Source organism: Bubalus bubalis, chromosome 17 (assembly GCF_019923935.1).
Source record: "Bubalus bubalis isolate 160015118507 breed Murrah chromosome 17, NDDB_SH_1, whole genome shotgun sequence".
Classification (NCBI taxonomy): domain Eukaryota; kingdom Metazoa; phylum Chordata; class Mammalia; order Artiodactyla; family Bovidae; genus Bubalus; species Bubalus bubalis.
This window is the reverse complement of record NC_059173.1, coordinates 7,163,743-7,188,314: the sequence shown is the minus strand read 5'-3', so window position 1 is coordinate 7,188,314 and position 24,572 is coordinate 7,163,743. Positions and strand designations below refer to the sequence as shown.

General features: G+C 43.6%; 1 protein-coding gene across 5 annotated transcripts in view; it reads left to right on the top strand.

Moving 5' to 3' along the window:
- GRK3 (G protein-coupled receptor kinase 3) overlaps positions 1-24,572 on the top strand; it is a 122,341-nt gene that overhangs the window by 73,818 nt on the left and 23,951 nt on the right. For 3 of the 5 annotated variants that reach the window (XM_006055576.4, XM_044930021.2, XR_003104188.3), the window contains 8 exons: positions 138-199; positions 2,905-2,956; positions 4,784-4,875; positions 5,634-5,733; positions 12,429-12,507; positions 16,035-16,165; positions 18,352-18,446; positions 23,272-23,379. In XM_006055576.4, coding sequence (XP_006055638.1) covers positions 138-199; positions 2,905-2,956; positions 4,784-4,875; positions 5,634-5,733; positions 12,429-12,507; positions 16,035-16,165; positions 18,352-18,446; positions 23,272-23,379 — 719 coding nt within the window. The remainder of the gene's footprint in view (positions 1-137; positions 200-2,904; positions 2,957-4,783; positions 4,876-5,633; positions 5,734-12,428; positions 12,508-16,034; positions 16,166-18,351; positions 18,447-23,271; positions 23,380-24,572) is intronic. The other 2 variants (XM_044930019.2, XM_044930020.2) reach the window with 2 other exon arrangements.

Below are 24,572 nucleotides of genomic sequence, written 5' to 3'. Positions count from 1 at the left end.
TCCATGGGGTCACACAGAGTCGGACACGACTGAAGCGCCTTAGCAGCAGCAGCACATCTGAGTCTCATCCACTTGTGTTTTTCACTTTACTGTGTTCTTACTGATGCAGTGTGGAATTTCTTTTCCATCCTTTCCAGCCATACATAGAAGAAATTTGTGAAAGTCTCCGAGGCAGCATTTTTCAAAAATTCATGGAAAGGTATGAAGCTTTGTGTACAAAGTCTTTTTTGTTGAGATATGTTTGTCATGTAACATTATGTTAGTGTGGCGGTTTATTTGCTAAGTCGTGTCTGACTCTGTGACCCCGTGGACTGTAGTCTGCCAGGCTCCTCTGTCCATGGGATTCTCTAGGTGAAAATACTGGAGTGGGTTGCCATTTCCTTCTCCAGAGGATCTTTCCAACCCAGGAATCAAACCCAGGTCTCCTGCATTGCAGGAAGATTCTTTACTGACTGGGCTATGATATTTAAATCTTGTACTGTGTAGGTATACCTCATGTTACCCCATAAATGCTATCCTTAAAATGTGTTAATTTATTCATTCAACAAACATTTATTATCCATGTGCTCTGTGCCAGGCTTTGTATTAGCTTGTACCCCCTATAGTTTAGGATTTGTATATATTAACATCCCTTTGACTTTTAGTTTTTTAGTTTCCAAATGATCCAAAATGTAAATAGACTAGGGAACCTCAATATTGAAGGTATCTTATTGGGACACATTTGCTAATGCAAACATGAGTCTAGATTCAGTTCATTTGTTTATATGTTTAAGTCATATCCTTAAAAATGAGACAGCCCTTTTCTTGATTCTTTACATAGTAGAATTTAGGTATATTGGCAGATGTCTTTTGTCGTGTCTGTCTTAACATACCCAATAAATGTGTCTCTTTGGGTTACTCAAACTATAGAGTATGTTTGTCACATAAAATCCTGAAAACTTTCTAGATAATTAACAAGAACCTACTGTGTAGTGCAGGGAGTTCTGCTTGATATTTATAATAACCTGAAGGGGAAGAGAATCTGAAAGGAATAGATATATGCGTATATGTAACCGAGTCCCTTTGCCGTACATCTGAAACTAGCACAGAATTGTGAATCAGCTCTGCTCCAAGGTAAAATGACATTTTAAAAAATGTAAATTTAAAAAATTTCAGGGATGCCTATGAAAGTGTTCCCATGCTTCCCAGGCACCCGCGAGTCAGCCCTTCAGTGTTTTGAGTGTTCCTCTGTGATGGCGCACCTTAGGGATCGGACTTTCTGACTCTGAATCTGCATTCACATGGACTCTGCTCGTCTCTGTAAACTTGGCTAATTTCTAGACAGTTGTCGTGATGATTGAGTCTCAGGGTGGGAGCAGCCCACAGCTGTTCAGTAATTGCCCTTTAAGGACAAATGCTTCAGTGTTTTTTGTTTTTTTTTTTTTTTTCTTCTCCACATGTTCACAGAACTAAAGTAATTTTTAAAAAAAGTTGTATCAAGATTCTACCAGAGTTCAAGAGATAATTTTATCTTGGAGTAGAGTCAGTACTGTGGGAAACGAATCTGCATACAAATGATTACATTTTCTGAGCAGGACCAGAGGGACTTTGCCAAAAAGCAGTGGCATGGAACTGAGGGGCCAGGGCACTGGTTCAGGGCTAAGATTCAGCTGAGTCTTGGGCTGTCTCCATGGCTGCTGATTCTAAAGACCTGACTTTTCCCAAACTCTTGGGTCAGCTCATTGTTCTGTGACCCTTGGGGGAGAGGGGAGAAATGCGGATGGTAATTGAAATTGGGGAAGAGGTCTTATAACTTCACTGTGTATCCAGGTAAAGCTGCACAGCCATTGTCTCCCACTGAATTGACCATTCACTTTTTTTTTTAATTTTGTTGAAGTATAGTTGATTTGCAGTGTTAATTTCTACTGTACAGCAAAGCAATTCAGCTATACATATATGTATATATTCTTTTTCATATTCTTTTCCATTATGGTTTATCACAAGGTGTTGAATCTAGTTCCCTGTGCTATACAGTAGGACTCTGTCGTTTATCCATCCTATATATAATAGTTTACATCTGCTTATCCCAAACTCCCAATCGAGCCCTCTCCCACCCCTCTCATCCTCTCTCACACAGAGAACCATAAGTCTGTTCTCTATATGAAGATTTACATAAAAATGGACTATAAATGCAAAATACACACTGGGTTTCAAAGCAATGAATTCAAACCACTTTCAGGGGCTTCTCTGATAGCTCAGTTGGTAAAGAATCCACCTGCAATGCAGGAGACCCCGGTTCGATTCCTGGTTGGGAAGATTCCCTGGAGAAGGGATAGGCTACCCACTCTAGTATTCTTGGGCTTCCCTTGTGGCTCAGCTGGTAAAGAATCCACCTGTAATGCTGGAGCCCTGGGTTCGATCCCTGGGTTGAGAAGATCTTTTGGAGAAGGGAAAGGCTACCCACTCCAATATTCTGGCCTGGAGAATTCCAGAGACTGTATAGTCCTTGGGGTCACAAAGAGTTGGACACAACTGAGTGATTTTCACTTTCAAAGCAACACAAAAATAAGAATGTAGACTATCTCATTAAAATTTTATATTGATCACATGTGGAAATGATAATTTTTGATATATTGGTTCAAATAAGATACATTATTAAAATTAAATTACTTATGAGTCATCTGTTACCCGTCTGTTGGACAGTACTGACTCAGATAAAGATTGTTACCATAACATAATGACAATTAAAGCAGAAACATGAAGATTTCAGTTTGAATCGTAAAATAAAGCCTTGAGTGCTAGGCAAACGCTTTGTGAAAAAAATATTTATGAAAGCTCACTCCGAGAAGTCACACAAGTATACAGAGCTAGTTCTCAGTTAACGTGATATTTAACTTTTCAGTAATTCCTCACATTCTTTTTCAGTGACAAGTTTACTAGATTTTGTCAGTGGAAAAACGTGGAATTAAATATCCATGTGAGTATCATCTTTGCCTTTATTTTTTTAAATAAAAACTTCCTTTGGCTCAGTTTCGTGAGAAAATATTTTATTCAGCAGCATACTCCCAAGGGTAACATGCTGCCCAAACAGATGTCCTGCTTACAGCTTTACGCATGAAACATCCATCCTCCCATATCCAGTTGTACACACTTTGAGTTTTCGTCCTCTTTTTTCATATTCATATGAGAATGCATTTATTTATTTAAGGAAGGATATTTTAAGCCATAATTAAGCTTTGAATAGAAATAGTAGTAAAGATACAAGTCTTCTACATCATGTAATTCCGGTGCCCCTGTCATTTGCTATCCTGGTAAATTTCCTTGCTTTTTTTTCTTATTAGGTGCAGTCATGTAATAAACATGATGATATCTCTTACTAGACCACAGTTGCATCTTTTTTATTGTTTTGAGAATGATGAAAGCAGTCCTCAAAGGCGGGATACTTCCTAGCTTGTATCCCCTAATACTACGTCTTCTCTTAGCTTTTCTGTGTCAGGAATTCTGGGGCACATTCTTTACTTCACTTTTAGAGTGTTCGCTTCTCTTCCCCTTTCCCTTGTGCTCTCCCTCCATAAAGGTTTGCAATTGAGAAAAATAAATAACTGGATTCTGTTTTTGATTAAAAAAAATTTTTTTTTTAGTTGAACAGTACCATTCACAGAAGTGGGTTTTTGGTTTTGTTTTTTTCATTTTAATTTCCCCTCTCTGCCCCATTTCCTGCAGGATTGAGAAGCAAGAGGCAGTGACACATTTTTAAAAATAACAGGACTTCTGAGCGGTCTAGTGATTAAGATCCTGTGCTTCTACTGTAGGGAACGAGGGTTCGATCCTGCATGCATCTGCATGGCCAAAAAACGAACAAACAAAACCAAAAAACCTTATCTCTGCTGTGGATCCTCCTGTGCCTATGCTCCTTTAGCAGACGTGGTGTCCTCACGTCTTCATGTCCTTCTGTCCTCTGAGCAGCAAACGTGAAGCTCGAGGGCCAGATGCCCCTGCCTGGCTGCAGACATGATGTCTGAAGGGTTGTCTGGAGAAACCCTTCAAGCATCTGACCCTTCTTTTGCCAGGATACGTAACAAAAAGCATTTGCTATTGTCTGATGGCCTTTTATCATGAACATAGGACTATCTCTCTGCCTTTGTACCATCTGATGCTATGAAAACTTCTTGGGAAGCAAGGCATTGCTGAGATGATATTGATGAAAGCCTAGTGCTTATGAATGAAAGCCTCTTCATCGAGTTACTCACACTCCGTCTGGTTTCACATTCACATGCCCCGCATGAGTCCTCTCTACTTACTGATGCTTTTGATAAAAAAATTCACATGGCCAGCATTCATTGGGCTTTCTGATCGTATGGCCCAACTGTTAGGAGAGCATAGATGCCCTTGATGCAGACCTATTTTTCTACCACAGAAGTTCCTGGAATGGCTGGACTGTTGCCAAACTTTCAGCTTCAGAGTAGCCGAGTTCACTTTGTAGTTTGCCTGGAAATTTCACATTCACTTGTCTTGAGAGTGTATACCTTATAATCTAACATTCATGGGACTGGATAAAACAATGGGCTCCCACCGGGTCGTCTTCCCAGTTGCCTCCACGGTTTGCATCCTGTGCAGTTTACATGGAAGGCGGTTCTGGAATGTCCTGCCACCTGTGCCTCTTACCTCTCAGCTTGCAGGTCCAGTCGCCGAAAGGGCAGCAGTGTCAGAATCACTGTTTCAATAACTGTGTATGTTTTGCATGAAAACGGTGGGATAGTTTTTACACAGTTTTACGTTTCTGTGTTGCATTTTAAATTCACAGTTGACCATGAATGATTTCAGCGTGCATCGGATCATTGGACGAGGAGGATTCGGTGAAGTATACGGTTGCAGGAAAGCAGACACTGGAAAGATGTAAGCATTCTACACTTGTATGTTTTGCTGGGAATATTAAGAGGGTTTTATACTCACGTTCAAAGAAAATCCCATTTAGTTGATGAGCAGTGTTTTAGAATCTTACCCTCTACACGCTTATAAAATCTTGACTGATTTAATTAGTCTGATTTAATTAATTAGACTGATTTAATTAATTTTATAATTAATTAATTATAAAATCTTGACTGATTTAATGTGCTTAATTCACAATTCCTACACACTAAATATTATAGTACAGGCTCCACCCCTACAAAACACACACACACACACACACACACAAGTACTAGACAGTAGGGATACATACAAAATTTATTGCCCTGAATTTTTTGTGTATCTACTTTATTATTTTATTTATTTTATTTAACTGAAATGTCAATTCATATAAGAATAGGAATATCTTAATTATTGCTTGATTTTTTTAAAATAGCCTTTTCACTTCAGAAAAATTTTAGGTTTGGAGAAAAGGAGCAAAAAATAGTACAGGGAGTTTCTATGTACTCCATATCCCTCTTACCATAGTACAGGACACATGTTACAATGAATGAACAGATATTGATGTGCTGTTACTGACTGAAGTCTCCACTTTATTCAGATTCCCTTAGTCTCTTAGAAGCATTTTGCTGCTTTAAAAGACTTCCCGAATTTTTAGAAACTTCCTCCAATATAATGTGTATCATTTAAATCCACTTAGATATATTTTCTGTATAGATTTTCTTCAGTAATATTTATGGTTCTAGGTATGCAATGAAATGCTTGGATAAGAAGAGAATCAAGATGAAACAGGGAGAAACCTTAGCCTTAAATGAAAGGATCATGTTGTCCCTGGTGAGCACAGGAGTGAGTATTCAGTTTTGAACATTGCATTTGTGTGTGTGTGTGTGTGTGTTTTTCCAGAGAAGGCAATGGCACCCCACTCCAGTACTCTTGCCTGGAAAATCCCATGGATGGAGGAGCCTGGTAGGCTGCAGTCCATGGAGTCGCTAGAATCGGACACGACTGAGCGACTTCACTTTCACTTTTCACTTCCATGCATTGGAGAAGGAAATGGCAACCCACTCCAGTGTTCTAGCCTGGAGAATCCCAGGGACGGGGGAGCCTGGTGGGCCGCCGTCTATGGGGTCGCACAGAGTCGGACACGACTGAAGCGACTTAGCAGCAGCAGTAGCAGCAGCAGTGTGTTTTTCTATTTATTTGGTGTTTTGTTTTTTTTTTTTTTTGGTATCAGGACAATTTAAGATACAGGTTTTTTTTTTTTTTTCCCCTGTTGAATTATGCAGCTAGCCAGTTCTTGAGGGGATTAGAATTTATAGCAGGGAGCAGCAGCACTAAATTAATATAAATAATAATTCAAAGATGGCCTCTGTCTGAGTTGGGAATTAGGAACATACTACCAGCCACTGCCACGCACACTGACCGCTTGTTCCTTCACTGCCCATTTATGACTTCCTTCTTTGTGGAATATGACAGAGATGGCAGAATAGAATCGTATCAGTGACCAAAAAAATCACCTGAATATAGTTAAGAATTGGCTGCATGACAGTGAAGGGCTAACCCAGAGGAGAAAAAGTAAGAGGAATGTTGCTTCCCTCCTTCACAAACAGAGAGGAAATGAGGTGGCTTCGTCAACCCCCAGCTATCCCTTTGGAGTGCCCCACAGAATCCCAGGGACAGAGATGCCTGGTGGGCTGCCATCTGTGGGGTCGCACAGGGTCGGACACGACAGAAGCAACTTAGCAGCAGCCAGTCCATATTTCATTTGGAGGGGACCCTGTCTCCTCAGCACTTGCCCCCTTTCCCTGCTGTGGATGCTGGTCTTTTCCATCTCCAGCGCCATGTTTCTGCCCACTGGACCAGCTGTCTTTTTGAGCTCATCACATGTCAAAGCCAGCTTCACCCTGTGTCGTCTTGACTTGTAAAGCAACATCCCGCTCTGATTTCTTTTCCTATTAATGGCATCAACCGGGACCAAAATCTCAGCTTTTATTTACTCGGGCAGATATATGTAAAGACACCCAGAAAAACCCATGGTCCCAGAAACCTGGGCATTGCCCGTGTACCCTGGCAAGTGAGGCACAGAGCCTAGGGGTACCTCCAGCTGTCACAGCTGGGTTCTGAATAAGCTCACCTTCACCTGCTGCTGCTGCTGCTGCTAAGTCGTGTCCGACTCTGTGTGACCCCATAGATGGCAGCCCACCAGGCTCCCCCGTCCCTGGGATTCTCCAGGCAAGAACACTGGAGTGGGTTGCCATTTCCTTCTCCAATGCAAGAAAGTGAAAAGTGAAAGTGAAGTCGCTCAGTCGTGTCCGACTCTTCTCGATCCCATGGACTGCCTAGAGGTTTTCAAAGACTCAGTTCTTCATGATCACTCAGGCATTCCTTTTAGCTGATAAGCAAGGAACCTGAGATCCAGGCACATCATTCTTTGCCCAGAGTCCCTGCACTTCCTAAACAAGCCCAGTGTTCTTTTCTCATCCCTTTGTAGGCGCCATGCTTTCTTGTCGCCAAATATATTTATTGTGTTGTGGTTTATGTTATTCTAGTGTTAGTTTTGAGTGCTTCTAGAAAGGCTCTTTACTATTGAAGTCAATAAATATCATAATTCAGTTTAACTATAACAGATGAAAATGCCATCGCTATGAACAGTAATGTCTAATTGTGCACCTCTACGTGCCAACATGCAGACATTAAACATTTCAAGTAAGAGTGGCTCTGTGTGTGTGACCAAGATTTTAACTGATTGGAATGGAATCTGAGTGGCCTGTGCACTGTATTGGAATCAACGTGAATGACGTTGGTTTGCAGTATCTGTTGGAAATGTCTCTGTCTTCATTTCAGATGTGAATGTGTGCTTATTGCAGACTTTAAGTGCTTTATTAAAATATTGATTTTTAATGTCTTATCTCAAAGCCTTGGATGTTTATTCCCAGGAGAGCCTATGGAAAAAAATTGAGGGTGTTGGAAAAATATATGAACAATTTTAATTTTCATGTAGCATTTTTGTTTTATTTAGGTGAATAGAATGTGATTAAGTAGTTGTAGAATTCCTCACTGGTCTGCCCATAAGGGGGTAAATAAAAAATTGCAGTTATGTTGGGCTACTGCTTTGAACTAATCTAAGACTTGTTTCTGCTTTTTATTCAAATATCAAGACAGTTTAGCATTTTAAAAAACATTATAAGTGCATAATTTAACCAAAAGAATTGTAGTAAAGTTATTTAGAGTCATTTTTGTTGATCAAAGGCTACAGTTTGTAGGATTTAAGTAACCTTTAGTTTAAAATTGCCTCCTTAGGTGACGTGTTGATCAATCAGCCTGTGTCAATATGATTACCTAAGGTGTTGGCATGGAAATAAGCTGGAGTCACCATCAGAGTTTTCTTTCTGCTTGGAGGTTGTTTTACTGTTTCAATCTCAAATTGAGAATTCCTACTTCTCACCCCCAAAAGAGGCAATAAGTACTGTTCCCAGTTTTATTCTGTAACTTTTGGGTCATGAAAAGGGAATCAGGGCAAGTATGTCCATTACTGGGAGGAGCCATCAGCACGTTCATTAAGTCAGTCAGTTATTCATGAGGAGTGTTGCTTATTCATTTCCTGATCATCCTTGAGTCTTAGATTGTGCCAGGTACTCTGCTACGAGGCAGGGGTCCCGAAACGCAAATTTGGCCTTTGCCCTTATAGGGCTGCATAAAATGAGAGACAGCAGTGTTTACTCAGAGAATCTCAGACATGTGTCGATTGTTGGAACATGTGACAAGAGCTGTGAAAGAGAGGTCTGTGGTGCTCAGAAGGCATTTAACAGGGCAGTCCTCTGGGGTCGGAGGGGACGCTAGGGTGTGTGTGAGTCCTGAGCACGGGTGCTCTGGGGACTCACAGGTCAGCACTGCTGGGCTCTGAAGTGATGCAGTGAGGACCACACGGGGACGCTGCGGAGAGAGGGAAGCAGACAGGCCAGACCAGCAGAAAGAGCTTTTAACAATCTTTACAGCCATTTAATAAGCCTTGCAATTCTGAAAGGGTTCCTCTGACTGCAGGGTGGAGAACTTTTCTGGAGGACTACTTTGTGGTCTGTTTTATCACAGTTTAAGTTCCTGCAAAATGCGGACTGTTTTGCTCACTAGGAAGTCAAAGAAGACAGTTCCAGGGACTTCCCCGGCAGTCCAGTGGTCAAGACTTCATGCTTCCAGTGCAGGAGACTCAGATTCAATCCCTGGTTGGGGAACTAAGATCCTGCATGCCCCCCGCCCCCCAAAAAAACCTTAAAAAAAAAAAAAGGAGATAATTCCTTGCTTAAGAGCTTTTATTTAAGGATCCACCTATGAGAACCTAGTTCTTATTCACCTTGAATTTGTAATCAAGACAGAACATCTTACCATAATTATCTTAGAAACTGTGTTAACACCATTATTAAACTGCTGCCTGTTTGACTATGTGGGTCAGCATTCAGTTCTTTGTGTCTCAGACCCCACCTGAGACTCAAGATGCCATCTGCTCAGGGCCTAAGAGATGAGGGATCCTGGTCAGTGAACTCCTTAGAGATAACCGAATCACATCCCTTTAACCGAGCTTTGATTTTACGTTTCTATGGAAACGTTACCTTTGTAAGTGGAGTGACATAGGACAGGGTCTGGCAAGGGTCCAGAGTGGGAGACTTGGGGTTTGAATCTTGGCTGGCTATCAGATTTCTTTGTGGTCTCAGGCAAGTCATTTCCCTTTTAGGAGGTGGGGGGAGGGGGCAGTGTTTAGTTTCCTCGTCTTTAAAATAAAGAATTTGGACCAGGTGATTTTTTTTTTTTTTAGAAGAGCACTTCCTATTGGAGTAGCCTATGACTCTAAATCTCCAATTCATGTCCCATCGTAATAACATAGTATCTTAACTCCACTTTGACCTTTTGCTGTTTTCTCAGGGCTGTCCTTAGAAGGACTGAACACTGTCTGTTCAGAAATACCCCTTTCCAGGCTCTGTTGGTCCCCTGGGTGAAGTGAGTGGAATTGCTCTCTCAAGCGGGAAAAGACCCAGGCTTTACTAAGTTCCTGGTCCACCCACTTGTCTGCTCTAGGGATGAATTGCTCATTAGATCAGGAACCAGAGTACGTGGGGAACCCCATTAAGGAAGGAGCATGATATTTAGAGCAGAATGAGTCGTCACCAGCAGACTATGAAAAGGTCTGGTGAAACACTGGTGGGGCTCCAATTAGGATGGTGCGTCCCGTCCCCCAAGAACCAGATAGCTTTTAACAGATAAAGGACAGCAGCTTTATTTTACAACTATATAAAACAAAATAAATCTCGAAATTAGTGAACACCAAGACCGTCTCAACTGAACTCTTAAGGAAAACAAGGTAACCACAAAATGAATTTCCTCCCGAAGACTTATGGAAATTGAGTTCAAGTTCTTGAATCCTGAGCACACAGGCATGTGTCCACACAAATTCATCTGTAAGCCCTTCATCTACAGGTATGAGCAAAGTGAATTCTGTTCACAGAGTACTCTGTTGTGTGTATTCTGTAGAATGTAATAATTTTTGGCTTCTGTTAAGGAAGTAGATGTAGATATGCCGTTTGTCATTTGACTCAGTTGAGTGGCAAGTGTTCACTGAGCATGTATCTCAGTGGGACCTTGCCGGGGTCCAGCCCCGGTGGATCCAGAGAATTTGAATGATAAGTTTGCAGGAAGAAAGCCTGGCTTACTGCAGGACCTGGTGCTAGATCTAGTGGGTTTTCACCAGGGAGCACATGCGTGTATCCAGAACCTAGGTCAAGAGAGAGAAAGTCACCCACATCCCAGAAGTCTCCCTTTACCCTTTTCAGCTGCTCACCCCATGCCCAAGCTAACTACTACCCAGATGTCTGACACTGGAATTTAGCTGTGCCCCTGTTGGAACTTGATATAAATGTATTCTTTTTGTGTCTGGCTTCTCTCAGTATTGCTTGAGAGATGCAGCTGAGTCGTTGCTCATAGCAACAGCACCTTCTGTAGCTAAATAGCAGGGGTCATCAGGCTATGTGTGTGGCCTGGGGACCAAATCTGGCTTGTGTTCACAGTCTATGAACTAAGAATTTTTTTTTTTTTAAAGCAAAAGAGAAGAAATTGTCAAGAGAAGAGAAGCAGAGAAACCTATGTGACAGGGACTGGATGGGGCCTGAAAAGCTTAAAATATTTCCTGTCTAGCCCATTTGCAGAAGGAGTTTGGCAGCCCCTGCTCTATAGTATTCCGTCGTGCCACAGTTCGTGTGTCCATCCTCCTGTCGGTAGACATTGGGATTATTCCTGGTTGGGGCTGTTTTGAATAGTGCTGTGAAGACCATGCTCATGCAGGTCCCTTGGGGCACATGAGTACAGATTACTGTTAGGTAAATAGCCCGGGCTGGAATTTCCGGCTCATAGGCTTTGCAGGTAGTGATCAGCGTTGGCAGATGACATCAAACGCCTGGTGAGAGTGGTTGTACTATTGTGCCCTCCCAGCTACCATGTCGGAAGTCCCGTTAACTCTGTGTCTTTGCAACACTTGGTACCATCAGTCTTTGTGAGTTTAGTCATTCTCCTTTGTTTTAGTGATGAAACGCTGTGGTTTGCAGTTTGCATTTCCTTGGCGGACAGCTGAGGTCTAGCATCTGTTTAAAGACTTACACACTATTTGATACTCGGTAACATATATACAGTATTGTTGTTGTTATTGGCACGCCATTTTCCTGTTGGGTTGTTTGCTTTTTTCTTTATTGATTGATGAGGGTTCTTTATATATTCAAGATATATGTGGATTTCAAATACCTCCTCCCATTCTATTATTTGCCTTTCTTACTCTCTTCATGGTGCCTTCTGAAGAACAGAAGTTTCAGCTTTATTTTTCTTCAAGAGTTATCTGAACTTTTCTTGGTTGTTTACATTTCCATATAAATATGGGGATGAGTTTTGTCAATTTCCATTTTAATTGTTTACATGGAATGTATAGATTAATTTGGGAGAAAATTGACATCTTTACCTCATCTTTAATTGAGTTATTCTATCCTCCACCCTGGCATATTTTCTACTTTCAAAGCTGAGTTAATTCCATTTTTGTTGTTAGTGTTTCAAGACAGTAATATTAGTAACATTTCTCCCCATGATAAAGGTTCTTCCAGCTCAGAATCAGACATTGAAATGGATATGTGACTATAACCAGAACCAAAGTGTAGACCAACAGGAGGACTAGCAAGGCAGTAGTATTTTTCTGTAGAATCTGAGTCTTTTGAAGATATAGATAGAGGAGTCATGATTTAATCAGAGCGACAGAGCATCTCTGAGTTCATCTCCAATTAGCAGTGTCTGTATCTCTCTGCATTGTTTTTTTCCCATGGAATCAGGCTCCCTTTCCTGGGTCTGTTTAAGTGACCACATAGGTGTCTGTGTTTCATATACAGGGCGGTGTCATGGCTTTAAAAAAAATGTATAGGTGGCACTTGGTAGTAGATATACTTTCCAGGACAGCTTTTGCTTTTCTTATATATGTGTGTATATATATATATATATTTTTTTTTTTTTTTTCACTCTAGGATTGTCCTTTCATCGTCTGTATGACCTATGCCTTCCACACGCCAGATAAACTGTGCTTCATCTTGGATCTGATGAATGGTAAGCAAGACGTGGGGAGTCTGAATACACTGAGTGACTCTGCCGTGCTGTTGTTTGTTTGTTTCAGGATGTTTGATCTTAGCTTGCATTGCTCCAGACAGACTGGCCATTTGGGTCTTTCAGATAATTAGATTCCCCCTCAAGTTTAAGGAAACCTTTCACTCTTTGAATTTCCAATTCAACTTCATTATAAAAAGTTGACTGCAGTCAACTGGCCCTCAACTTTAGGCATGAAATGTCTCCTAAAGATTCATAGGCCAAAGACAGGAATATATTTAAAAGCCAACTGTGAAGGCAAGAATACACAGAAGAATTACACAAAAAAGATCTTCACGACCCAGATAATTATGATGGTATGATCACTCATCTAGAGCTAGACATCCTGGATTGTGAAGTTAAGTGGGCCTTAGAAAGCATCACTACGAACAAAGCTAGTGGAGGTGATGGAATTCCAGTTGAGCTCTTTCAAATCCTGAAAGATGATGCTGTGAAAGTGCTGCACTCAGTATGCCAGCAAATTTGGAAACCTCAGCAGTGGCCACAGGACTGGAAAAGGTCAGTTTTCATTCCAATCCCAAAGAAAGGCAATGCCAAAGAATGCTCAAACTACCGTACAAATGCACTCATCTCACATGCTAGTAAAGTAATGCTCAAAATTCTCCAAGCCAGGCTTCAGCAATACGTGAACCGTGAACTTCCAGATGTTCAAGCTGGTTTTAGAAAAGGCAGAGGAACCAGAGATCAAATTGCCAACATCCGCTGGACCATCGAAAAAGCAAGAGAGTTCCAGAAAAACATCTATTTCTGCTTTATTGCCTATGCCAAAGCCTTTGACTGTGTGGATCACAATAAACTGTGGAAAATTCTGAAAGAGATGGGAATACCAGACCACCTGACCTGCCTCTTGAGAAATCTGTATGCAGGTCAGGAAGCAACAGTTAGAAGTGGACATGGAACATCAGACTGGTTCCAAATAGGGAAAGGAGCATGTCAAGGCTGTATATTGTCACCCTGCTTATTTAACTTATATGCAGAGTACATCATGAGAAACGCTGGACTGGAAGAAACACAAGCTGGAATCAAGATTGCTGGGAGATATATCAATAACTTCAGATATGCAGATGACACCACCCTTATGGCAGAAAGTGAAGAGGAACTAAAAAGCCTCTTGATGAAAGTGAAAGTGGAGAGTGAAAAAGTTGGCTTAAAGCTCAACATTCAGAAAACAAAGATCATGGCATCCGGTCCCATCACTTCATGGGAAATAGATGGAGAAACAGTGGAAACAGTGTCAGACTTTATTTTTCTGGGCTCCAAAATCACTGCAGATGGTGACTGCAGCCATGAAATTAAAAGACGCTTACTCCTTGGAAGGAAAGTTATGACCAACCTAGATAGCATATTCAAAAGCAGAGACATTACTTTGCCAACAAAGGTTTGTCTAGTCAAGGCTATGGTTTTTCCTGTGGTCATGTATGGATGTGAGAGTTGGACTGTGAAGAAGGCTGAGCGCCGAAGAATTGATGCTTTTGAACTGTGGTGTTGGAGAAGACTCTTGAGAGTCCCTTGGACTGCAAGGAGATCCAACCAGTCCATTCTGAAGGAGATCAGCCCTGGGATTTCTTTGGAAGGAATGATGCTAAAGCTGAAACTCCAGTACTTTGGCTACCTCATGCGAAGAGTTGACTCATTGGGAAAGACTCTGATGCTGGGAGGGATTGGGGGCAGGAGGAGAAGGGGGACGACAGAGGATGAGATGTCTGGATGGCATCACTGACTCGATGGACGTGAGTCTGAGTGAACTCCAAGAGTTGGTGATGGACAGGGAGGCCTGGCGTGCTGCGATTCATGGAGTCGCAAAGAGTCAGACACGACTGAGCAACTGAAGTGAACTGAACTGAACTAAAGGACTGACTCTGAAGCAGCTCAGATTTTATACCAATAGTCTGTACGTTTAGTCCAGACCCACCATATATCAATCTTTAAACTGTCAGTGATGAACTGGAGAATACAGGAAGAACTTTGGCCAGAAAGTACTTTTCTAACTGTCTTCCCTGGTGGCTCAGATGGTAAAGCATCCACCTGCAGTGTGGGAGACCTGGGTTCAATCCCTGGGTCAGGAAGATCCCCTGGAGGAAGGCATGGCAACCCACTCCAGTATTCTTGCCTGGGGAATCCCCATGGACATAGGAGGTTGGCAGGCTGCAGTCCATGGGTTCGCAAAGAGTCAGACACAGCTGAGCAGCTTTGACTCACTCACTCACTCAGTTTTCTAATACTAGAAAGTGACATGATATAATTAATTCAAAGCATTTTTAGTAACAGAGGCTGAAATGGAAAAGCATATATTTCCATAAATGAATACCTGTTTTGAAGTACCTGTGGCGGATTCATTCTGATATTTGGCAAAACTAATACAATTATGTAAAGTTTAAAAATAAAATAAAATTAAAAAAATTTAAAAAAAATAAAAAAAAAGAAAGAAAGTGAAGTTTTAGTTATGTTTTGAGTTTTTGATTTAGAACCAGACCCATCCAACAGCATGAAGGAATTTCACAGATGTAATAATGAGCAAAGCAGCCAGACACAGCGGCATATTTCCTGCGTGACTTGATTTTTGTCACTGTCAGAACTGGCAGAGCTAATTGATGTGAGGGGAGAGGTCAGAGTAGAGTCCAGTTGGCTGTAATGAGGGGCTGTGAGCTGATAATGCTGCCTGGGGTGGGCATAGGGAGCCTTCAGCGATGCTGGAAATCTTTTACTTGCTGATCGAAAATAGTTACACAAGAATATGCGTGTGTGAACAGGAAGATACTTAGGGAATCAAAGGTAATGGAAGTGGACACATGTGAACCTGTGTAAATCAGCTATGGCTCCGCCTTTATCATTTATGAGAACATTCCCTTACCCTGTTGGTGGCATTCTCTGTCTCTCTAACTGGAGGCCATATGATCATTGACTTTTTTTAACCCTTTATTGTGAAAAATTCAAACATACCACAACATTGAAAGGATTTTACTGGGGACACCCAAACACCCAACCACCTGGGTTTTTTACCAGTTAAAATTTTACTGTATTTGCTTTCTCAAATATCTATCAATATGAGCAGTGTATTTATTTTGTCTCCATATTTACTATCCACAGAGCCAGTTGCCAGGCCACCTACTGCCTCACTACATGGGTTGAGTCAGTTAGGAGACAGGACTGTAGTAATCAAAGGATCAGCTCGCCCCCCGTCCCACCTCCCCCAAAGTGGTACACATGGGAGCTGTGATGTCCATCCGAGAGCGGAGGCTTGGGTTCATATTGTCCCGGCCACTGTCGCATCTGAGTCTTCTCAGTGGTTTAGTTTTCTCTGGGATTTTTTAAAGTGTTTCATCAGATTACAGAAGTCAATGATACATCTATATCATACATGTAGACAAAGCATAAAGTGAGTTAACCGTGTCATGACTCTGCACGATGACTGTGACTTTTGTCTCCCTGGAATTCACGCACCGAGTTACACTCTGCGTCTCTGATTCCAGGGGGTGACCTGCACTATCACCTTTCGCAGCACGGGGTGTTTTCTGAGAAGGAGATGCGGTTTTACGCCACAGAAATCATCCTGGGGCTGGAACACATGCACAATCGGTTTGTCGTTTACAGAGACTTGAAGGTAAGGTGGTCTGCCGGATTCCCCGCCGTCTGTCTGACGTGCAGTCGTGTGGTAGTTGTGGTCCCCCATGCATCTCCCCCTCTTTCATGGCATCCCGTCATTTTCCTCCTCTCAGCCCTGAGCAGAATATCACCTTCATGATTTCGGTCTCCTCCAGACACTGGACTCTTTTCTGAGGACTCCAGTCTTTCCCCGTTGTCCCTGTCTCCTTCCTGCCTGGTGCAGCACATACGCCAGCTCAGATATTTTAATTAGTTAATTATGAAAAGCAGGGTAGGTTTTTTTGTTGTTGTCACCCATTTTACAATTGATCATAATTCTGTTAATGTTCACCAAGCAACTGATTTGGCCCTGGCTTGGTGTGAGGGCAGAAGGTGTACAGAGATAAAGAAGCAGAGAACCACTGTCGTACGGGACATATCTACTGGTGAACTTGCACATAGAAAGACTGAGGCAGGGCTGATCAGGTGGGGATGGGGTATCTGAAAGCCGGCGGAATTTCCCCCACCCTCTGAACCTCAGGCGATTTCGAGATTGCCTTAAAAAAGTCACTAGCACATTTCTAGGTTCCAGAACTCCATAGCCCCAGTCTGCCACACTGAGGCTTCTTTACCGTGCTTCCCTTTAAAAAGTCTTACTGGACTTGAACAGAATGAAGCAGGTGCTTTCTCAGTTTTTCCATTCCAGAGCACGATGCTTGCTTGGTCGAGGATCCTTCATGAGAGAGGGAGTTGGTGGTTTGCTTGGTACTTCTGAGGTGATATTCATGTAGCCAGCAGAATGAAGGTGAGGGAGCAGATGAAAGGGACCGTGACAAATTATAGAGATGATCATTCAGGCACATAAAGGTATAAATAATGGTGAGAAGAAATGTGATAGGCGTGGCAGCTTCTGGAGGATGCGAAACCCGTAGGAGAAGCCTGTTTGCCTCCACTCTCCAATTCCTTCTTAAACTGAAAGCAAGTTAACCAGATCAAGTGTACCGATAATGCCCCCTTCTCTAAGGGGCTCATGTGTTTTGGTTGGCTTCTAAAGGAGGTTACCTCCTAAGAATCCGAAATGGTGTATTTCACAGTTGAGCGTATTATTTTTTTTCCACGAAGTACTTTGTAACTTTCAAAGCCTCCTGCAAAGCTAAAGAATTACTCCCATAGCCTTCATAGGAGCATAAAGAAGACAAAAAAAAATGTATTTTCATCAAATTAGAAATAATTAGACTCTGGTTGGCACATGACATTTTATTTCCTCAGGGTGAGTTTTGCAGAAGAATAAAATGCATGCCGAAAGCCCATGAAGCGCCATTGTAATACATTTTAATTTAAATCTGTAACCGGTCTCGAATCATCTTGATGTGGTATTTCTGTTTTCTAAACTATTTAGTAGGCAGTGGTATTATCTAATTTCTATTCAAACTTATTTCTAGTCACTCATGATTATTCATGCTTCAGTTTTATAATGGCATGCCATTATTTTTATTTTGAGCAAAACAATAGTTGATCTCCAGCAGAAAAATACCAAGATGTCTGTAATTCAGTGTATATTAGGGAGGGGAGTTTCATTTTCCATGATCACGCAGACTAAATCTAATCTTAATGGATATATTTCAGCAGAGTTGAGGTCAAAATCATATCCGGTCATTTGGTAAGGCCTCCATAGATTCTCTCCTAATAAAGTGAAATAATGTTTATCAGGATTAGTGTGGCCCCATGGAATGTTTTGATTTCCTAGGTCATGACTTGTACATTGTTACAAGATTGCTTTCTGTGCTGAGTTCCACGGTTCAAAGCCTAGTGGTTCACAGAGGCGGAGGAGCCAGTGGACTCACTCCCTTTGTGGAGAGACACCCCATCCCGGCTGGATTGCGGTTCTTGCGTGGAAGGGAAATACTGTAACAGCGATGAACTGTGGTGGTGACCCTCCTGTGTTACCTGCCCTGTGTTCCATTGCCAAACGAGTAGACTCTTCTCCATCCCTCCTCGCCATTCTCCTGCTAAAGTTATCCATAACATAGGTGTCATTGTCAGTCTCATGCCGCACTTGGAGGTGATGATGTAATTAATACTAGAATTCATGTGTAGGAATGAACTGGGATAAAATAATGATAGCAAGTGCCTGTGACTCTGGAAGTTCTCCAGGCCTCGGGACGCCTTGGGGACTCGCAGAAATCACCTTCTCTTTCATTTTAGCCCGCCAATATCCTCCTGGATGAGCACGGACACGTGAGGATATCAGACCTCGGTCTTGCCTGCGATTTTTCCAAAAAGAAGCCGCACGCGAGCGTGTGAGTAGTCACACTGACTGTTCACTGTCATTTCCTAGTTCCACTCACTTTCTCGCTCAGACCCCAGCATGGTCGTTTGTTCTCCCAGTTTTCTCTGGTCTGCAGTAGTTTCCAACATGTGATGATGCTGGGTCAGAGGGAGAGGAGAGCAGTGGGGTGGGGTGCTTGCTTTCACCATTCTGGGGGCTTGCAGGGGATCCACAGTGTTAGCTGCCCGGGACAGGGAGGCTGAGGCGGGATGGGGGCCTTCGCAGCAGAGCCGAGTCCACGCTGGCTCTGTGACCCTCACGCTCTTCATCTTCCGGGCAGCGCTCGTAGTAGACCATGACAGCTTATGTGCCAAAGAAGGGGCACAGGCAACGGCACAGAGCTTTCCAGGGAAAGCCCAGAAGTCAAGCTTCTCTCTCCATCCTCTCTCTCCTTCTTTTTCAAAACATTTCCTTTTTTTTTCCCCTAAAAAAAAAAATTAGGATTCTTTTTTTAATTAAAAGAATCATCTACTTGCAGTTCAAACTTTTCACGCAGATCCTGTTGTTAGATTTCAATATTACATGCGTCCTCCATGCAGAGGAAGCTGCCGGAAGCCCCTGCCCTTGGCCATGCCTGCCCCCCGCCTCGGTGGACCACACGTGCTGACACCGTCCTGAGCGCTTGCCTGAGCCCGAGATCGCTGCAGCGTCAGCAGGCGTGTGGTGGCTGCCCCTGCGCTCGACACAGGCAGAACAGAATGTGTACTGGTTTTCATTCCTGTTTCTTTGGTGTCAGTTTATCTGTGTAGAAAGTATGGACAGGTGTGCAGTTTGTGGAAAAAATTCCCTCAATTATTTTCTTCTTCAGTATGTCAGTCTTAGCAGTGAGTCTCTTAACATTCTATCTTATTGTGCATCATCGCTGTATTGAATGGTCTTGAAGTAACTCCCAGGGGTCTTGTTTCATGCATCCATGCAGAAAATAAACTATAAATCCTTTTCTGTGTGTGTGAGACTAGAAGTAAAATGGTTCTAAAACTGCACTACTTTACGAGGGGCTGCATTAAATCAGAATTGCCATTTAAAGCTCTGATCAGATATTAATGGCAATTAGTGCCGTTTCTGTAAAGATGTCTCTCCCTTCCTGCAGAATGTGGGACAGGGTGATAAAAGTCTTAGCATTTTGCCAGCACTTGACAATTATGAGGCCAGAACCTGGGGTTGGATATATCAGCCTCTCCCAGGGAGTTCATCAGACATTTTTAAGAGAGTCATTTGAATTTTTAATGCCACAGCTATTTGATATGCTAATTTCTTCAATTTAGGGTAGTCACAACTGAATATGAACCCAAGAGCTCATAAGAGTTAATCTCCCAAAGGAATTAACTTTCAGAAGCAGGGTTACTCATTCCCTTATAGGGCCTCGCTCACGTCTTACTGTAATTCACACGCCAGGCCTGAAAGGTGGTCTGTTGTCCATTATCTGAACCGCATCCATTAAGGGTTCAACCTTCCGACCCTGTCGGGAAGCTTGGCTTCCATGTTTAAATGACGATAGTGAGGTCGCTACTTGAAAAGGATAAACGCTCAATGAAGAAGTATGTTTTTAGGTGGAGGAGGCGGAGAACAGAGGCTTTGGAGACAGGTGTGGGTTTGAATCCTTCCACGTGGCACCAGCCTCGTTTTTCTCCTTACAGTGCTGCTCACTGCATGTGACAGTTGTGAGCGTACGGTCGCCTCCTGCACGTAGTAAGGGTCTAGTTGACGCTGGCTGTGTGCCAGGTGCTGGCGGTGCTGCGGGGCTGAGGCAGACAGGCTCCCTGACCTCCCAGAACAGCCGCCCAGGGGACTGTCCAGGAAGTGACTGGTGTGGGGACAGCAGTCATGCTGTGAGTGGAGCATTGGCTGTCCCAGGAACACATAGCTGGCGGCCTAAATATGTTGTTGTTAGTGTCTTCATTCAGTTCTGTTCAGTTCAGTCTCTCAGTCGTGTCCAACTCTTTGCAACCCCATGGACTGCAGCACACCAGGCTTCCCTGTCGATCACCAACTTCCAGAGCTTGCTCAAACTCATGTCAATCAAGTCAGTGATGCCATGCAACCATCTCATCCTCTGCCACACTCTTCTCCTCCTGCCTTCAATCTTTCGCAGCATCAGGGTCTTTTCCAATGAGTAAGTTCTTCGCATCAGGTGGCCAAAGTATTGGAGCCTCAGCTTCAGCATCAGACCTTCCAATTCAGGATTTCCTTTAGGATGAACTGGTTGGATCTTGCAGTCCAAGAGACTCTCAAGAGTCTTCTCCAACACCACAGTTCAAAAGCATCAATTCTTTGGCGCTCAGCTTTCTTTGCGTTCCAGCTCTCACGTACATACATGACTACTGAAAGAACCATAGCTTTGACTATACAGATCTTTGTCGGCAAAGTCATGTCTCTGCTTTTTATATGCTTTCTAGGTTTGTCATAGCTTTTCTTCCAAGGAGCAAGCGTCTTTTAATTTTGTGGCTGCAGTCACCATCTGCAGTGATTTTGGAGCCCAAGAAAATAAAGTCTGTCACTGTTTCCATTGTTTCCCTATCTATTTGCCATAAAGTGATGGGACCGGATGCTATGATCTTTGTTTTTTGAGTGTTGAGTTTTAAGCCAACTTTTTCACTCTCCTCTTTCAAGACTTCCATCAAGAGGCTCTTTAGAAGCCCGCATAGGGCATGGATATAATCATCGACTTTTTATGGGGTGGAATCTGAGGTTCCAAGAAACTAAGGAACTTGAGCAAAGTCACAGGCCTGGCAGATCGTGGGGCTTGAATTAAAATCCAGTTCTGTCCGGCTCTAAGGCTCCAGCTCCCTACACTCGTTTGAACTCCCCGAGGCTTTGAGAGGATGGACCTGGTACTAGATTAAAAGCTTGTGGCCAGACTTTTCACCCTCGACTGGGCTTCTCGGGTCTTTTCAAAGTGGTAGGTGTGATCCCAGGACTCCATCTGATGCTGGCAGAGCAGCATCGTGGTTGGTTCCCCATCTTGACCCCGACTCCGTCCTTTTAATGATGGAATTGGATTCTCAGAAACTGAAAGTGAACTGTGGAGCAGCCACCAGACGACATAGGAAAACTCTGATTGTGGAATCAAGCAGATCGTCAGTGACTCACTGAGTCCCAGCTGATTTTCTCAAGAATGCAACTCTCGGTCTCTAGTCACCATGCCTTTAAATGCTCAGGTGTTCTTTCAGCGTGGACAGCACAGACCAGCAGTGGGAAGTGCAGGCAGCCTCGGGTGCTGCCGAGTGGCAGCGACTGGAAACCACGTGGCAGGTGGCCCAGTGCTCTGCTTTGTGTGCCGTGTCCACCCGGAGGCGTGATGTGCGTTAACCCCGTGTATGTCTCCTTGTCGAGGTCTTCCCATCCCAGGACTGGGTTTTGATCCCGAGAATCGCAGGTTATGAAGCCACCAAGGTTTTCCTGGCCACACTGAAATTAAGCCTTCCCAGAAAATGGCTTGGATGCCCCTTACGGAAATCTCTGACGTCCTCATAGCGTGGCTCGCTGACCTCATGCCGGCAGACTTTGGATTGCAGGGGGCGGAGTTTTTCCGGTGGATGGACCGGTGCCCGTTTCCACTGTTCGGAAGTCTTTCAAGCTGGAACTATGAGGCTGAGAGGACACCGGTCCCAGTGTTGAGCCAGAGTCATCAACAATCTAGGGTCACTTGTCTGAGCAGATGCTCACCGAAACTGAGCATAAGCAAGTTAGAAATGCTTCTAAGAACGCAAGGGGTTCTTTTCAAATGCCGGCGCTGCCCTGAGCCCATCCCACGTGTGTTCTGCAGGGTGAAGGTATCACGTCATCACTCATTCTGTCAGTGAAGAAAATCGATGACGGATGGGAACGCAGCTGCAGATAATGGCTTTTGGGGAGCCCTTTTGAGCCCACACCTCTGAAAGTCTCCCACGAGCCTTCTCTCGCTCTTGGAATGGGGTGTGCTCACATTGTGGGACAGGGGAGGATTTTGAGTTGCAGATAGAACATATTATGTGTAAGCGGCTGTCCTCCCAGGTGGTTTTCCTCAGCTTCCCGCAAGCCATCTGGACATTTGCTAAGCTGGGTCCTTTGACCTGTCGGCAGCTCTTCAGACCTGGGATTTCTCTGTCTCCATACCTGTCAGCTTCCCCGCCACCACTTGGGGAGCACCATGACTGTGGAGGGGTGGGGGCCGCCATGGATGCCTGTGCAAACCCCAGTCCTCAGCATGGGGGTGGCGCCTCACAGGAGTGCCCGATCCCATCACTTCAGGTCCAGAGTGCTGTGGTGTGGTCACCTGTCCTCATAGATGGGGACAGGCTAACCTGTCCTCATTGCTTCCAGATCCAGAGTGTTGCAGTTTGGTCACCTGTCCTCACAGATGGGGACGGGCACTAACCTGTCCCCATCGCTTCCAGGTCCGGAACACTGCAGTGTGGTCACCCATTCATCATCACCTCCCCAGCCCCACACGTCTGCACACAAAAGCTCTCCAGTGGGCAGGAGACCCTTGGCTCCCCCTTGTTGTAGTGGGGAAGGCTCACAAGATTCAGATCTCACCTCCCAGACCATGGAGCATGCCCAGAGCATGCACATGGCTCACGTTTATCTCATATGGTAATTTATTAATATTCATTCCTATTTTAATGAAGGAAAGATCATTTTCCTATTGGGTGTTCGCCAAGCACCTGATGGAAGCTTGATGGAAGCGCCGGTGTCCCCTCCCCCTTGTTTGGCCTTGCTGCTGTTTGATGAATGGCGCCCTGGCCTCTGGGCGAGCTGGAATAGTCTGTGAGCGGGAACATGCTGCTGACTGCACGCGCCCTTCTCCTCCCCAGTGGCACCCACGGGTACATGGCGCCCGAAGTTCTGCAGAAGGGGACCGCCTACGACAGCAGTGCCGACTGGTTCTCCCTGGGCTGCATGCTTTTCAAACTTCTGAGAGGGTGAGTGCCCTGTGTCCCTTCAGTCCATCACTGTGGCGTGCCCTTGGATCAGGATAAGAAATGTTTACGTGTTATTAGGTGCTGGTATCTGTATAGATCACATAGCGATCTTTAAGCCACACAGTGATCCAGGCAGTGCTCACAGCTCTTTCTGCCCGTAAAGATGAGTTTCCTTCCCGTAAGCTTTGGGGATTTTTGTCCCACTCCAGGAAGAAATTCCAGCACGTTTAGACGTAAAATAAGACTGTGTTGGACTATTTCCATTGTTAAGCCTTATTTGGGGAATGAATGCTATTTTTAAATATAGATAATTGAAGAGGGTAGGAGAATTTCTTTTCCCTAGAAATGAATTACTCATGATTGTCTTGTGAGCTTAAAGCATTTCTTACCCAAGAGGGTGAAGACCCAAAGTGAACCTGTGTTAAAAGTGCACATTTGTTTGTGAACATGCTGAAATTTGCAGTTTTTAAAAACATAAAGATAAAATTGTGCAATTCACTTGTGCTGTGCTTGTCCCTTCGGTGTGAACTGCCAGAGATGATGAAATACAGAGGAAAGAGGACAGAATGAAAGTGCTCCTGAGATATGTTCTCACATTGAACATTTACAAATTATGTTAACATTCCATTAGTTTTAAGAGTCTTGAGTCAATTTTAATAGAGAGTGTAAGTGTTTAAGATGTGTTTTTGATTATTCTCCATTCATAGAGGTACCACAAAAAAAGCAGTTTATATTAAAATTTCCTGGTCAGGATTCTCCCTGTTACATTTCCCCTATGAACACACAGGCCTGGTAGTTTGCTCAACTGGCCACATTTTTCCCGGAAAGCCTTACTGAGCATCACAGCATGTTCTTCTTATATTCGGTTGGCCAAAAAGTTTGTTCATGTTTTTCCATAAGATGTTATTTAACACAATCTGGAAAGAGGCTGGATTCCCTGTCTTCCCCCCAGACTAGGTTCCAGGCACCCTGGCTGCTTCCCCAGGACACGGGTAATCTAGTTGTTCTCTGCTCACTGCCTCACTGGGGAACTGAAATTATATTACTGCTCAGAGACTCAGGTCCTGTTGGTCCTTAATTGAATTATTGTGTTTGTGGAGCCTGGAGGGCCTTAATTCATGTAATCAGACTAGCTGACCTAATTAGAGAGTTTCTGCAAAGCAGACCAGAGAAAACCGCTTTCCCCCCGAGAA